Source organism: Aspergillus sydowii (genome assembly GCF_001890705.1).
Source record: "Aspergillus sydowii CBS 593.65 unplaced genomic scaffold ASPSYscaffold_3, whole genome shotgun sequence".
Taxonomy (NCBI): domain Eukaryota; kingdom Fungi; phylum Ascomycota; class Eurotiomycetes; order Eurotiales; family Aspergillaceae; genus Aspergillus; species Aspergillus sydowii.
Window position 1 is genome coordinate 2,658,356 of NW_024467861.1, and position 12,492 is coordinate 2,670,847.

General features: G+C 49.0%; 6 protein-coding genes across 6 annotated transcripts; 3 read left to right on the forward strand and 3 right to left on the reverse strand.

Moving 5' to 3' along the window:
* Window positions 1-667: 667 nt before the first annotated feature.
* On the forward strand, window positions 668-1,407 carry ASPSYDRAFT_67140 (uncharacterized protein; the record flags this gene model as incomplete). The annotated part of the gene is made up of 3 exons (XM_040850378.1): window positions 668-894; window positions 1,021-1,276; window positions 1,333-1,407. The coding sequence occupies 3 exons, from the start codon at window positions 668-670 to the stop codon at window positions 1,363-1,365; spliced, it is 516 nt and encodes a 171-aa protein (XP_040705121.1). The 3' UTR covers window positions 1,366-1,407.
* Window positions 1,408-2,097: 690 nt separating this feature from the next.
* Window positions 2,098-3,622, reverse strand: ASPSYDRAFT_87864 (UBX domain protein; the record flags this gene model as incomplete). Its single annotated transcript, XM_040851916.1, has 4 exons — window positions 2,098-3,163; window positions 3,234-3,355; window positions 3,419-3,471; window positions 3,544-3,622. 4 exons carry the CDS (start codon window positions 3,620-3,622, stop codon window positions 2,098-2,100), a joined length of 1,320 nt encoding a protein of 439 aa, XP_040705122.1.
* A 124-nt stretch (window positions 3,623-3,746) lies between these two features.
* On the forward strand, window positions 3,747-5,018 carry ASPSYDRAFT_43258 (cytochrome oxidase assembly protein SHY1). The gene is made up of 3 exons (XM_040846612.1): window positions 3,747-4,146; window positions 4,215-4,727; window positions 4,784-5,018. Exons 1-3 carry the CDS (start codon window positions 3,888-3,890, stop codon window positions 4,891-4,893), a joined length of 882 nt encoding a protein of 293 aa, XP_040705123.1. The 5' UTR covers window positions 3,747-3,887; the 3' UTR covers window positions 4,894-5,018.
* ASPSYDRAFT_43260 (uncharacterized protein) lies at window positions 4,676-6,909 on the reverse strand. Its single transcript, XM_040846613.1, has 5 exons — window positions 6,691-6,909; window positions 6,391-6,640; window positions 5,893-6,331; window positions 5,293-5,835; window positions 4,676-5,242 (listed from the first exon to the last, which is right to left on the reverse strand). The coding sequence occupies exons 1-5, from the start codon at window positions 6,784-6,786 to the stop codon at window positions 5,140-5,142; spliced, it is 1,431 nt and encodes a 476-aa protein (XP_040705124.1). The 5' UTR covers window positions 6,787-6,909; the 3' UTR covers window positions 4,676-5,139.
* Window positions 6,910-7,030: 121 nt separating this feature from the next.
* Window positions 7,031-8,423, forward strand: ASPSYDRAFT_43261 (uncharacterized protein). Its single transcript, XM_040846614.1, has 5 exons — window positions 7,031-7,477; window positions 7,534-7,711; window positions 7,767-7,865; window positions 7,918-7,970; window positions 8,046-8,423. The coding sequence occupies exons 1-5, from the start codon at window positions 7,105-7,107 to the stop codon at window positions 8,225-8,227; spliced, it is 885 nt and encodes a 294-aa protein (XP_040705125.1). The 5' UTR covers window positions 7,031-7,104; the 3' UTR covers window positions 8,228-8,423.
* On the reverse strand, window positions 8,411-11,177 carry ASPSYDRAFT_821910 (fungal specific transcription factor domain-containing protein). Its single transcript, XM_040851140.1, has 7 exons — window positions 10,911-11,177; window positions 10,729-10,856; window positions 10,286-10,656; window positions 9,750-10,231; window positions 9,522-9,697; window positions 8,909-9,472; window positions 8,411-8,843 (listed from the first exon to the last, which is right to left on the reverse strand). Exons 1-7 carry the CDS (start codon window positions 11,034-11,036, stop codon window positions 8,594-8,596), a joined length of 2,097 nt encoding a protein of 698 aa, XP_040705126.1. The 5' UTR covers window positions 11,037-11,177; the 3' UTR covers window positions 8,411-8,593.
* Between the last annotated feature and the right edge of the window lie 1,315 nt (window positions 11,178-12,492).

Consider the following 12,492-nt stretch of genomic DNA (forward strand, 5'->3'; position numbering starts at 1 on the left):
CTGCCCGTGCACTTCGGTTTCGATAGGTGTCTTCGATTCTCGATCGGTCTATGGATGAGCGGAACCTCACAGGAAAGGTCTCGCAGTAAGGCGCCCACTAGGTTTCGCGGTGCTCGCGATTCCCGACCAACAGTCGTTCTGTGGAAATTTCGCGTATAATACCAGCATCAAAACATTCACAGCTTACCGAAATACTCTCTGTATCCAGCGCAAGTGACTCACAGGGTCAGCAACACTCGCCACTATCCAGGCCGGAGATACCGGACTTGATGTATATCTATGTTGGCAATTCAATTCAAATAAACAACTCATAAACTCACAAATTATAGTACTGGACAGAGTGATGTTAGTTCTGTAATCATTGCTCTTTACTTGTAGCAACTCTTAACAACTTGTACCTGGGGTTCTCCATCTACGGAGTATGGAAGCTGTACCTGATTAATTTTGGACTGTAACGCTATACCCCTTATGGAATGCTGACATAAATAATCAATTCACCAATCACACCGCCGGAGATTTCGAAACATCCCGAATCCCAGTGGACCTGCTTCTCCGCCGGCTATTCGACCATCTTCTTTACTACCAAGCTATATAAGCCCCGTCACCCACGTCGACGTTATCTCTACCATATCTCACACCTGAAAAAAAATCATACACATCAGTCAACATGCCTCGCCAACGCCGTGGTGCTGCTCCCGCTCCTACTCCCGCGCGCAGCGCTCCCACTCGTCCTACTGCTCCCGCGCAGCCAGCTCGTTCGCCATACGGCCAGCAGCAACAGCCTCACTCGACCGCTGCTCACCCTCCTGCTGCTTCTCAGGCTCCTCCAGCCCCAGCTCCCACCCAGCAGAGCGCTGGGCCCGGTCTTTTCGGCCAGATGGCTTCCACCGCTGCGTAAGTCGCATATTCCGTACCCGAGCTTAGATGACTTTTTTTACCTTCCCTTGGTGGCAAGCTGCGCATAGAGCGACATCGGATATTTCATGCCATGTATAAATTCGAGTTACTAACTTCCTACAGTGGTGTAGCAGTCGGTTCCTCCATCGGCCACGCCATCGGTGGGCTTTTCTCTGGCGGCGGCTCTAGCGCTCCTGCCGAGAACCAGCAGGCCCCCCCTGCAGAGGCCCAGCCCATGGACAACAGCCTCTGGCAGAGCAGCGCAACGAACAGCTCCTGGGAGACTCCCGCCTGCGAAACTGACATCCGCAACTTCCGCAAGTGCATGGATGACAACCAAGGTAACATGTCCATTTGCGGATGGTACCTTGACCAGCTGGTATGTTTCTTCCTTGTTCATGGTAACATGATGCTGATATTCTTGTGATTTTATAGAAAGCTTGCCAGGCTGCTGCCAAACCTTACTAAGCGTGATATAACATGTATACTGCGATTGGGCTTCAAGGTGGTTTAGCAAAATACGTAGCTTGAATTCCGCATGGAGGTCAATCTAAACGGCGTTTGCATAGCGGCGTACTTATGACTACTGTATTAACCATATTACTGTCAAGTAGTCTGCTCTCTCTGTCGTCTAGAGATTTACTGGAGTCTACTTTTGGGCCAAGATAAACAAAGATACCCGAACATAAAAAAAATAATCTCCCCTTCAAGATACTCTTTCCGACTAGCTGTGTCTACTGACCTGGAGACGAAGTACGTATGGAGTAATATCCGACGGGAGCTGGAGTTGTGCCTTCCTAGAAGTCAAATATCTGTCTGACTCGTGGGGAAGCTGCACCTGATCCCCGGGCCCAGGGCCAGCGCCCCCGGTGGTCGCTTTCTGGAGTTGGGCAATTTACATGGATCCCATCGTTCCTTCCTCGAAGTAGAAATGTGTCTCCGCCACTCCTGGGGTAAGGCGCGATCGGTCCTACGGCTCAAAACTCGAACCATCCGTTCCTGCCTATTTAGTGCAAAGATAATACAATGAAGGATATCCACCATATCCACCAGCAACGCACAGCCCATAACCTACAGGGCTTCCGTAGTGAACAATGGTATAAGATGAAAAGAGTACTATTCGCTCAAAGATACGCCAATTTCATGGCTCATCATTTTGTCTTGGTTCGAAATTTAACTGCATCTCAGAAAATGACAAAGTTAGCCAGTCAATACTGAATAGAAGTTGGGGGAGATTGTTGAGCAACTCACCTGATTACCATTATAGAATTGACTATCCTGTTCACTTCCCTGGTCTCTAAGAGTCCGAATGTTCGGGCCCCACGGTCGAGGGCGCCTTGCACTGTCTGTAGGTGGCTGTAACTCGCTGGGTCGAGCCGGTTCTGGTTGTGATGGCCCAACGGTGTTTTGGGCGTACCCAACGAAGGATCCGACATACCCTACCGTGCCGCTAATTACAGATGTAACCAGCCCATACGCTGAGGACAAGGCTCGGACGGGTAAAGACCCTGATTCCGAGTATGCATCTATATATGTTTTGATAGGAACCATGACAAAGGTTGCCGTAGAGCCGGTGATGAGTTCACGTAGCGTTTGGTCCTCTTCAGTGATTGTAAGTGTCTTATTCGGCAAGGGAGTGAGAATATGCTTGAGATTATAGGGTTTCTTTTCTTCTAGTTGACCATCAAGCCAAGGGCGGACATCTTTGTGGATAGTCTGTGTGGGCGAAAAGGTTGATCGCACGGAACTTCCATCGAAGAGTCGCACTTGTAGACGATATTGTGTTGGAGGCCCTGTTGGTTGTGTGGGCCGACGAGCTGGTGGTTCATGTGCCAACTTCTCTTTCTTTGCGGCTCGTATTGGTGAGTTGCCTTTCGTATCCTTCTCCTGACTCTTTTCCCGGGAGTCCATCGGGGATTGGCGGTCCTTATGTTCTTCCTGCTTTCGAGGCTGACTTTGGGAGCCTCCAACATATACAGGCTTTTTTCCCTTCTCACTAGATTTATTCTCAGGTGTATCTCGACTGGCCTGTTCCGGTTTTGACGGCGCGTCGGATGCCGACGCACTTCGCGCGGGGGTTATTACAACAGGGTCCGGAGCTGGTGCGGGTGAATTTGTTTCCTGAGGCAGCTCGGGCGGTCGCTGAGCTATTGAAGGCGCAGCTGCCTGGGATTCAGAAGTATCATCATCTATAGCGGCCGTAAGTCGGGCGCGGAACTCGTTTTTGGAGACATTCGGCATGATATATTCCCGTAGCATTCCGTTCCTACAAGAAGGTCAGTCACAGCTGCACTGAGCTCATTGCTCGATTAACCTAATCAAAATGAAATCCATACCTAATGACAACAACTGTTGGGTATTGTGTGATGGGGCAGACAGAAGCTAGGAACCCAGCCTCTGGGCTGTCTTTGGCAATGCGCAGTAGGACAGATCGCGCTTTCAGTAGCCTTGTAAACTGCTAGAGAACGGTTCAGAATAAAGTGTGCAGGCGGGGACTTTATAGAGCCATCAAAAAATGTACCTCATCACCCGTAAAGTATTCATCTTGCCATGTTGAGCTGGTCTCGCCGTTATCTTTTGAAGAGAGCACTGGTTAGCAGCGGTACCATGAGATGCTAGTTACCTCAGGGTATCAGCAGTACGAACCTGGCACAAAGCAAATAACAGTCTTGGAGTCCTTAACGGCCAAGGCAATCCCTTCCTGTAAAGAACCGGCGAAAAACATATTTATTTTAGGATGGTGTTGTGAGAAATCGAGAATGATGCCATGACCTTCAAGGCCAGTGGAATCGTCGCCAGCGTATACCGTAAGCCGGCGACGATCATTTTAGTTCCGCAATGGACTCGGCCGCCAATCCCTCCAGCTCCTCCGTCAACTCGGCATTATTACTTTTCTTCTTACTCAGACCATCGACATCAGGAGGTTTTGCAATCTTCACCTGAACATTCACAGCTAGAATAAAAAAGAAATTCACACACCTCAATTGGACATGCGACCCATTTTCTCGGTCCTCCAGCGGGCCGCTCCTCGGGCATGGCAACTTCCCATATCCTCCTCGTCCGCTCGAAGTCCGCGCACAGCACTCAAGCTCGATACAATTTGTTCCAGATGCCGCCGCCAACAGACTCAGGTTCGCTTCTTCAACGGTCAGCAAATGGGCGATGATCAACGCTGGCTATCAGTTGTGGACCACCCTGCACAAATTGTTCGAGCCGGCCGCAAACATGGACCAGGTTTGATAATTCTGGGTATGCTATTTTCCTTCACAATTGCTATATGTGTTCTGGGAATATTACTGACTGGCCTGTGAATGAAGCATTAATACCTATCATTTCTTTCGCCCTCGGAACATGGCAAATCCAACGCCTCGACTGGAAAACGAATTTGATTGCAAAATATGAAGACCGCCTTGTTAGAGAACCTCTTCCGTTACCTCCACGTGTCGACCCAAGTGTTGTTTCTGAATTTGATTATCGCCGTGTTTACGTTACAGGTCGGCTCCGGCATGACCAGGAGATGTTGATTGGGCCGCGCATGCGTGAAGGTCAGGATGGATTTATGGTTATCACCCCACTGGAGCGCGGGGAAGGAGAAAGTACGGTGTTGATTAACAGGGGATGGATCTCCAAGAAGACGATGGACCAGAAAGACAGGCCGGAGGGGCTACCAAAGGGCGAAGTGACCGTTGAAGGCTTGATACGGGAACCTTGGAAGAAGAATATGTTTACACCAGATAACAAGCCGGAGGAAGGAAGATTCTACTTTCCGGATGTTGAGCAAATGGCTGCACTGACAGGTAGTCAGGCGGTATGGATAGAGCAGACTATGGGTAAGCAGAAGCAGGTATACGATTCTGATTCCGGGCGCGGCTAACTCGTCCTTTAGTCCAGGATCTGCTAGAGGCAATGGACCGGGAAGCCAAGGGCATTCCTATTGGTCGTGCTGCTGAAGTGAACCTAAGGAATAACCACAGCCAGTACATCTTCACATGGTAAGTCCCTTCTGATGTCCTCTAAGGCTTACCGCAGCCTTCAGGTCGAGACTCGTTGCTCATATAGATAGGTACGGATTATCTCTCGCGACATCGATCATGCTATGGATGATTATTCGTAAGCGGCCTAACGAGGCTACCCGCCGTGTCCGTCAGAATATAAATTGGTAAACCGCCTGTGAGACGGCGCATTGGGTACTGGCGTTCGGATTGTTGGGTATGATATATTACTGTAACATAGTTGTACTGTTCATCTGGGAGGCATCGCGAGTCTCATGTCCTGCAAGAGCTCTTTCGGTAGATGCTTTTGGGCGAGAGAAAATACAGTTGTAGTGTTGTTGAGATGGCGTTGCCTGCCTATTAGCATCCACATTCAAGATATGAAGAGATACTACGGACTCACCTCCTCATTAATGCCGTGACGTCGGTCTCATCAATCGTTTTGCGCCCAGCATGTTTTGAGTATGCTGCTAGATCCTCGCTAGCTTGTTCGAAGTACCACGAAGATGCTTGCTCGATCGCTGTTAGAGTGGTCTTGCTGATCTTTGCTTTCGGGCCGGCTCGTGCTCGTGCAAACCGCGTAGCCAATTTCCGGACGACACCGGCAGGCATGTTAGGAACTGGAATACCATGCCGCGATAGCTTCTTCTGTTTTGGGCCCCGTATAGCTGAGTCTTCTTCGCGTAGCCCTCCTCCAACAAGTCCAGGACTTTGGCTCATGGAAACTCGATCCGAAGGATATAACTCTAGGCCGAGACCTTCGGTAGCATCACCGACGTCACTATCATCCGATCCTGGGCCAAGCCCTGGCTCTTCAAGGTCGTCCACGGGTAGCTCGAACCCTTCATCGTCGTTCATGGCTTCATCCTGGTCTAGATCAACCGGGGCAGCAGGTGACGGAAAGTTAAAATCAAGATTGAACCGTCCGATATCATCCGTTTCTCCCCTGGGAAAATGGTATTAGTCAACATGCAATATCTGATTCAAATGTTTCAAGTCTCACCCTCTGTCGAAAGCACCCTGACTGATGAGAGTTTCATCCTGCCCTTCGACGTCGTTTTGTATCATGCCAGTATCGTCGCCAGTATCTGAACCGATTTCCAGCCCGGTGGTATCCGCAAAGTTTTCACTCAGCCGAGGGGCACCAAGGCTCACCATAGACAATCGGCCTCTATCGCGGTCAAAGGTGGCTCTCCGAGGATATTCCACAGAAGTATGTGTCATATCGTCATCCTCCAATGCCATCGACATTCGCGGCGGGCGTATTTCAGGGCTTGTGTCATTATCCTCGTCTCCAACGTCCTCCAACGGCAAAGATAGTCGTGGTCTCTCAGGCGCAGGCTCATTATCAAGCTCGTCAAATTCGTCAACCTCGGATTCCGGTTCCGGCTCCGGTTGAACCTGCGGTGATGATCGTATAGGTTGTGATTCTGGTGCGAGAGCTGCAGCGATATGGTTAACAACTAGGAATAACAGTAAAAACCATCCAAAGATTCCATACCTTTACTAAGGTTTCGGAGAACATCGAAAACCGTTTCACGTTGGGCTGCTCCGCTCTTCCGACGATTGCGTCCAGGAGTATTCGCTGCACGCCGTTGCATTGCACGGAGTCCATAGGGAGTCGACGGGGCGCCCCCTCTGTTCCCTGGTGTTCCCCATCGAGAAGCCGATCTGTTCGCCGATGGGGTTGTGGATCCCGCAAGCCGCCTTGGTGTAGATGGATAGCGCGAGTGAATAGGAAGGCGCTGTAGCTGTAACACGCGAATTAGCAAGGTGTAGCGTTGGTTGAATATATACATACCCTAGTAAGTGTAGTATCACCGGCTGGGGTAGACGCTTCAGAGACTCCGGAATCTCGCGCGGGCCGGTTTCCACGCGGATTAGGAGTATTCGACATCGCAGCTAGCAACAAGCGGGCATTAAAGCACCGGAGTTAAAGGCCTAGGAGCAATTAATACTCCGACGTGGGATAGACCAATTGATAAACGCAGTCGAGAGTGTTGACGACGAGGGGTCGTGAACTTGGGGGCGCGTCTCACAACAATGCAGCCGAGACTCTCGACTCCGACAAGCTTATCGATAAGAACATGATGACTCAGCACAAAAAAGTTCCCATGAACTTTTGCGACAAACCAGTGCATCATCGTGCCATTCAAGAATAAAGATCTGGATAAGCTGGAATACTCTTCCGGAATATCCGAGGATACAGACCAATATGTCTGGAGAAACGAACACCTCGACTGGCTTCGCCGCCAAGATGGAGAAAAAGCGCAAGCGACAGGCCGAGGAGCCCCCCAAGCAGAGCAAGTCCGACGCTCCGAATAAATCTACTGGTGGCGCTTCTGACGGCCCCAAGAACAAGAAAAGGAAGAGTGGGAAGAACAAGAAAGATAAAAAAGACAAGGAGGATAAAACAGACAAACCTAAGACTCTTAAGGGGGAACCTCTGCAAAAAGAGCGCAAGGGAACTGTCGACGAAGCCATCGGGAAGATGGATGGCCGGTTGCTCGCCGACCACTTCATTCAGAAAGCCAAACGTCACAATAAGGAGTTGACTGCGGTTGAACTGAGTGATCTTAGTGTTCCAGGTATGGTGGACTTCTGTCCTCTACATTACGGCTGCAGGCACTAATTTAAGACACAGACTCAGCATTCCTCGATACATCATCATTTACCTCTCCAAGAACACTGGAAAAGCTTCCTGATTTCTTAAAATCTTTTAGTCCTAAAGGGTCCAACCTTGCAGACTCGTCGGAGAAGACAGGAACCCCGCATACTATTGTCGTTTCACCTGCTGGTCTCCGCGCTGCGGATGTTGTCAGGTACGTGATAGCGCTCTACAACGCGAGGAATAGAATGGATGCTTATATTGGATAGGGCCCTTCGGATGTTTCAAAAAAAGGAATCTCCTATCGGAAAACTATTCGCGAAACACATCAAGCTGGAAGAAGCCAAGCAGTTCCTCGAGCGAGCGCGGTAAGTGCTCTGGTATACCTTATAAGTCCGATTTCGCTAATCCATGGCCTAGACTTGGGATTGGCGCTGGTACTCCGGCCCGTATCTCTGACCTGATTGAAGCAGGTATGTATTTTTTTTTTTCCGGTCCTTGGTGTATTCGTCGTCTGATCCGATATCTATTGGTACTGACGGCAACAGGCTCCCTGAAACTGGACGAGCTGAAGCGCATTGTAATTGACGGCTCTCATGTTGACCAAAAGCAAAGAGGGATCTTTGACATGAAAGAAACTCATCTCCCACTTCTGCAGCTGCTCACTCGACCCGAGCTCCGCGAGCGGTATGGGGCCAAGGGAAAGAAGATTGAGATTCTTGTGTTTTAAGCGATACATAATGGTTATTGTCGGCGTCCGCTGAGCTGGGTTTGAATATGCCCTTCATGTGCAGGAGTGTAACGAATTATTCGAAGCTTGTATATAATAGCGAATCAAACAGTTCTTCGAAGCTATACATTTCTCTCACATTCAATCTTAGGAAAAATAATACAAGAAACAGGCAAAAAGAGCCTTCGCTAACCCAATAAAACGCATCTGATACATATCTCATCAAAATAATAGTCACTGTTTCCCACAGCTTCGCATATTTGTTGAATCTTGGCAAGATATATATGTCAGAAACACAGGGTCATCGCGCTGTACTTGATGTACTTGGAGCGTGCGAGATATAGACAATAATACTCCGTGTTTCCATTAAATATCTTCATTGACACAGAATTGCATGGTCTTTTGAATTGCAGCTTTTGCAGCAGCGCGGTAGTTTGCACAATATGTCTTCAGGTGTGTGATGGATTGATATGGAATACTTGCAACAAGCGAAGACAAGAGCGTCTCTACCTGGTCGATAAGCCTCATGTCCGATAATCGCGAGGCATCCAAAGGATTCCGGATAATGCTGGAGGAAAGGGTCGACAAACCAACAATGGGATAATGGATGAGGATTCTTGCAGGCAGGCTTTTAGTATGGTGACTGATAACAGTATTCATGGAAGTTGAATTGATACGTACCCGATAGCGGATATATGCCCCTCAGGTATATATTTCATCAGCCTGATAGAGGCTCGTGCGGCATTGGTGCACAGAGATTCGGACGCAAATAGTCTTGGAGAGCCGAGAAGGGATGCCGAAAAACTATAATCTCGGTATTTTTTGACCAAATCATCACCGGTACGAATTCCTCGACTTGCAATAAGTCTGTGCATTGCGATAATGCAGTTGAAATAGGAGCAATGGAGGTAGAGAAGGGTCATCGAGATGGACTGTAATCGCTGTGATTCTGGCTGGTATTTTGATGGCAACTCCTCCTTCCAGTTCTCGAGCATTTTATCCAACGCTCCGACGGAAGTGATTAATTCAGGCAGCGATCTATCCTTTGCTGCGGCCGAATATAGATCTTTGTAGACTTGACCTTTGATGGTTGCAAGTTGACAATGTGCTCTGAAGGCATCAAGTTCAACACGCTGATACATTGACGGTATTATACTAGCATTGCCTATCGACGCATCGGTAGGTAGTTCAATGCTCATATCATCATCGTTTTGCGTGGGAGGTCTCCCGAAGCGGAGAGAAACCCTGTTTATGATTAGCGGGTAGACATCGATAAGCTCGTGAGTGCGCATACTCTCTATCAAGGCAGTACGCGACCCAAAATATAATTCTTCGATGTTCCTTACACTCCGGATCGAGTGTAGTGCTTTCCTCTCCCCTTCCCAACCCAATTTGATGAATCATGCGTATCGCAGCGGTTACGAGAAAACAGCAAGGTTCGGCAGACATCGTTCCTAAAAAGAAAACCGACTAGATAGGCCATCAGCTTTGTACCTGATCTTCAGCCTGGAATATAGACTACCATTCCTAAGAGTGCCTGGATGGACCACATATCTGGTTGACTGAGACAAAGATCGTGAAAGGCACCGAAGGCATTTTTGATGAAGAGCCAACTTCTTTGATACTCTGATTGCGCAGCAGCTCCATCATTGATGCGAAATCCGATTCCTAGGGCAAACACAACATTGGCACTAGCCCACAACGCAGGACTGCGAAGAGCAACTTCTAGATTGTCTTGGTCGAAGAGAGAGACAAGCGTGGCCTGCTCGAATAGAGGGCACAGACTGTTGAAATTCTGTAGATACTCATGCAACAGTGCCGAGGCCTCTTCTCTGGACGGTAATGGACAAAATGTTTTTCTTGGGAAGTCGTCACATAACGATCCTAATGGCCTTAACGGCCCGAATGGCATAGTATTGAAATGCTTGCCGGGCAATAACCCGGGAGTTACGCCGGACTGTTGACTCACCCATTCCAGACCTTCATGTGATAAAGCCGGGAGGCCTAGATATTTAGGTCAATCAACACAGCAGATAATTCAGGTATCAATCAACTTACTTCTAGCAGTTGGCGTGTCTAATATGCATCTTGGAAGCATAAAACATCCAAAATCAGGAAATAGGTCTTCTTTGACTTCATGAGTATCTAACATACCACGTCCCTTTGCTAGCTCTGAGATTGTGGCAGTGTGTGATTCATCCAAATTTCCGCAGATGCCTTGGGGATGTGGTTCAACGCTGAAGGATGCTTCATCCAGTAAGTTCCCAGGATCGGAGGCGTTTGGCGATGGGGTTGAATGTAGACTGTTGGAAGCCAACCGCTGCGGCGAGGTTTGTGTCGTTTCCTCATTGCGCAGGTCAAAACCCAAGCCCTGTAAGCGGGCCTCCATTCGCCCTATATTAGTCTCTAAGCGATTGATCATCATAAGGCTAGACCCAGGCAGCTGTCAGTCAGTTATCGCGCGTACTATATTAGATATTCAATGAAGGTGGCGCAGATACTTTTTCAGGTTTCTTTGACGTCTAGTCCCACTCAGATCATTTTTTGTCTTGAGCTTTTTCTTGTTTGGCTGCTCGCCCTCCTGATTGCTCGCATATTGGGGCTCCTGAGTTCGATGTCTGCTGCTCCGCTAAATAGATAGACGGTCAGCGCTTGCTGCTGGAATCTGATTTAAGACACCCACTTGCTTTCTTCGTTGATCTCTTGCGCATCCTCTGTCTGATTCCCGTGAATTAACGACGCTTCGTGCATCGAATACTGGTCGCTGTTGAGAGCGGGAGTCAACGTCGTTGGTTCCACTTGTGGCCATCTTTTTGCCCTAGGTGCTCGCGGTTTGGAGAGACGGGCGAATTAAGCCTAATTTCATGGGCTGTATACGAGTAGCAAACTGAGGTCCAGGGAAGACCAGGAGTTGGAAAGAGTTGGCATGATAAGGCTCAAGTACCAACAACTTCCGCCTCCACCCACCATGGAAAGCTCGCGTCCTAACTAGTATTCCCAGTGGTAGCTAGACTCCCGTTCTTACTAGGTCACGCTCGACGAGATCAAATCGTTGTTTCAGATGATTGGGCGCTGACAAGTCCACTCAAATAATGCGGCATTCCACCCCGGACTTTAGAAATGGGCCAGCCGTAGTCCAAGACCGAGCAGGGAAGATCGCTGCGAAGCCGAGCCTTGGAGGAGGTGTGTGCGTCGTTCGGAGCAGTTGCTATCCGGGAGTCCAGACGGCGGCCAAGAGTGTTTCTGGGACAGGGCTGCAGTGGGCACCTTTATTGGTAATTTATTGGTAACCGTATTGAGTCCCAAGCCCTGAGAGGCAAATGGGAATTCCAGGCCAATTGATAGCCTGGAATGGCGGGTTCGGGCCTCAGACGGAAGCCGGATGTCGTGTAAATTTTGTATCACAGCGGTATCTCAGCCAACCTCGTCCCTTCTTCCTCTCCTCTCAGACTGCAAACTTCAACACAACCTGCGTCTCACGCGGTATGCATGAACTGTTCCTCTGATGAGAGAGCAGCGTAGTTGTGCCTGATGGTCCAAGCGAAGGTAAACACAACAAACTTGGGGTAATGGGCGGGTGTGGGCTATCTAAGGAGCCGGGCTGCACTTATGCATACCTTGCTTGAAACATCAATGGAGGTTGTTGCCTCCATTCTCCCAGATCCGACTCGGAATACGGATCAAAAACAACTACTTAACGTCTAGGTACTCTCAGAGAAATAGATCGGCCAATACTAAGCCTCATGGTTCGGAGAGACCCATGTGGCCGGAAACATTGGTACTGTTCAGAAGGCTACCTACGAGAATGGCTTTTCCAATGCTAAAGATACTCCCGGGACCCCGGATGTTCTTTGCAAGTTATGCCTTACTACGTGTCGGGTCGCATTACTGCCGGGTGCACTCTCATGCTAAGAATCACCAAAGTCTTCCCAATCGGAGCCGGGATTCTAACACTGTCGTGTATGATGTTTCCGGTCCGACGGCTTTCTCCAGACATGACGGTGAATCTTCTTATTGCCTGGATTCTCGCCTTTCACATGGAGTAATAAAAGGTCAGGGAGGTGACACTTTTTGCTGACACTCTCGGGTTCCTCCAGCCTTTACTCATGCACCTGGTTCTTTTGCAGGCAATGAGTAGCATCTTCTTTTGTTAAGTACTTGGACGTCATATAACTCGTCAATTGCTCTCCTTTCCATATCGACAGATGGTGCGGCTGCGAACAGCTGAAGAGCAGACCAGGGGTTTATTCTTGATACGTACTATC

Excerpts from the sequence above, each read along its gene's own strand:
- ASPSYDRAFT_43258 (XM_040846612.1), top strand. The coding sequence starts at position 3,888 with ATGCGACCCATTTTCTCGGTCCTCCAGCGGGCCGCTCCTCGGGCATGG. Across the intron at positions 4,147-4,214 it reads ACCAGGTTTGATAATTCTGG|CATTAATACCTATCATTTCT; the intron begins GTATGCTATTTT and ends CTGTGAATGAAG. Across the intron at positions 4,728-4,783 it reads ATGGATAGAGCAGACTATGG|TCCAGGATCTGCTAGAGGCA; the intron begins GTAAGCAGAAGC and ends CTCGTCCTTTAG.
- ASPSYDRAFT_43260 (XM_040846613.1), bottom strand. The coding sequence starts at position 6,786 with ATGTCGAATACTCCTAATCCGCGTGGAAACCGGCCCGCGCGAGATTCC. Across the intron at positions 5,836-5,892 it reads CAGGGTGCTTTCGACAGAGG|GGGAGAAACGGATGATATCG; the intron begins GTGAGACTTGAA and ends CCATTTTCCCAG. Across the intron at positions 5,243-5,292 it reads GTCACGGCATTAATGAGGAG|GCAACGCCATCTCAACAACA; the intron begins GTGAGTCCGTAG and ends GCTAATAGGCAG.
- ASPSYDRAFT_43261 (XM_040846614.1), top strand. The coding sequence starts at position 7,105 with ATGTCTGGAGAAACGAACACCTCGACTGGCTTCGCCGCCAAGATGGAG. Across the intron at positions 7,478-7,533 it reads GAGTGATCTTAGTGTTCCAG|ACTCAGCATTCCTCGATACA; the intron begins GTATGGTGGACT and ends TTTAAGACACAG. Across the intron at positions 7,712-7,766 it reads CGCGCTGCGGATGTTGTCAG|GGCCCTTCGGATGTTTCAAA; the intron begins GTACGTGATAGC and ends TATATTGGATAG.
- ASPSYDRAFT_821910 (XM_040851140.1), bottom strand. The coding sequence starts at position 11,036 with ATGGCCACAAGTGGAACCAACGACGTTGACTCCCGCTCTCAACAGCGA. Across the intron at positions 10,657-10,728 it reads CGTCAAAGAAACCTGAAAAA|CCTTATGATGATCAATCGCT; the intron begins GTATCTGCGCCA and ends GCCTGGGTCTAG. Across the intron at positions 9,473-9,521 it reads GCGTACTGCCTTGATAGAGA|GGTTTCTCTCCGCTTCGGGA; the intron begins GTATGCGCACTC and ends AATCATAAACAG.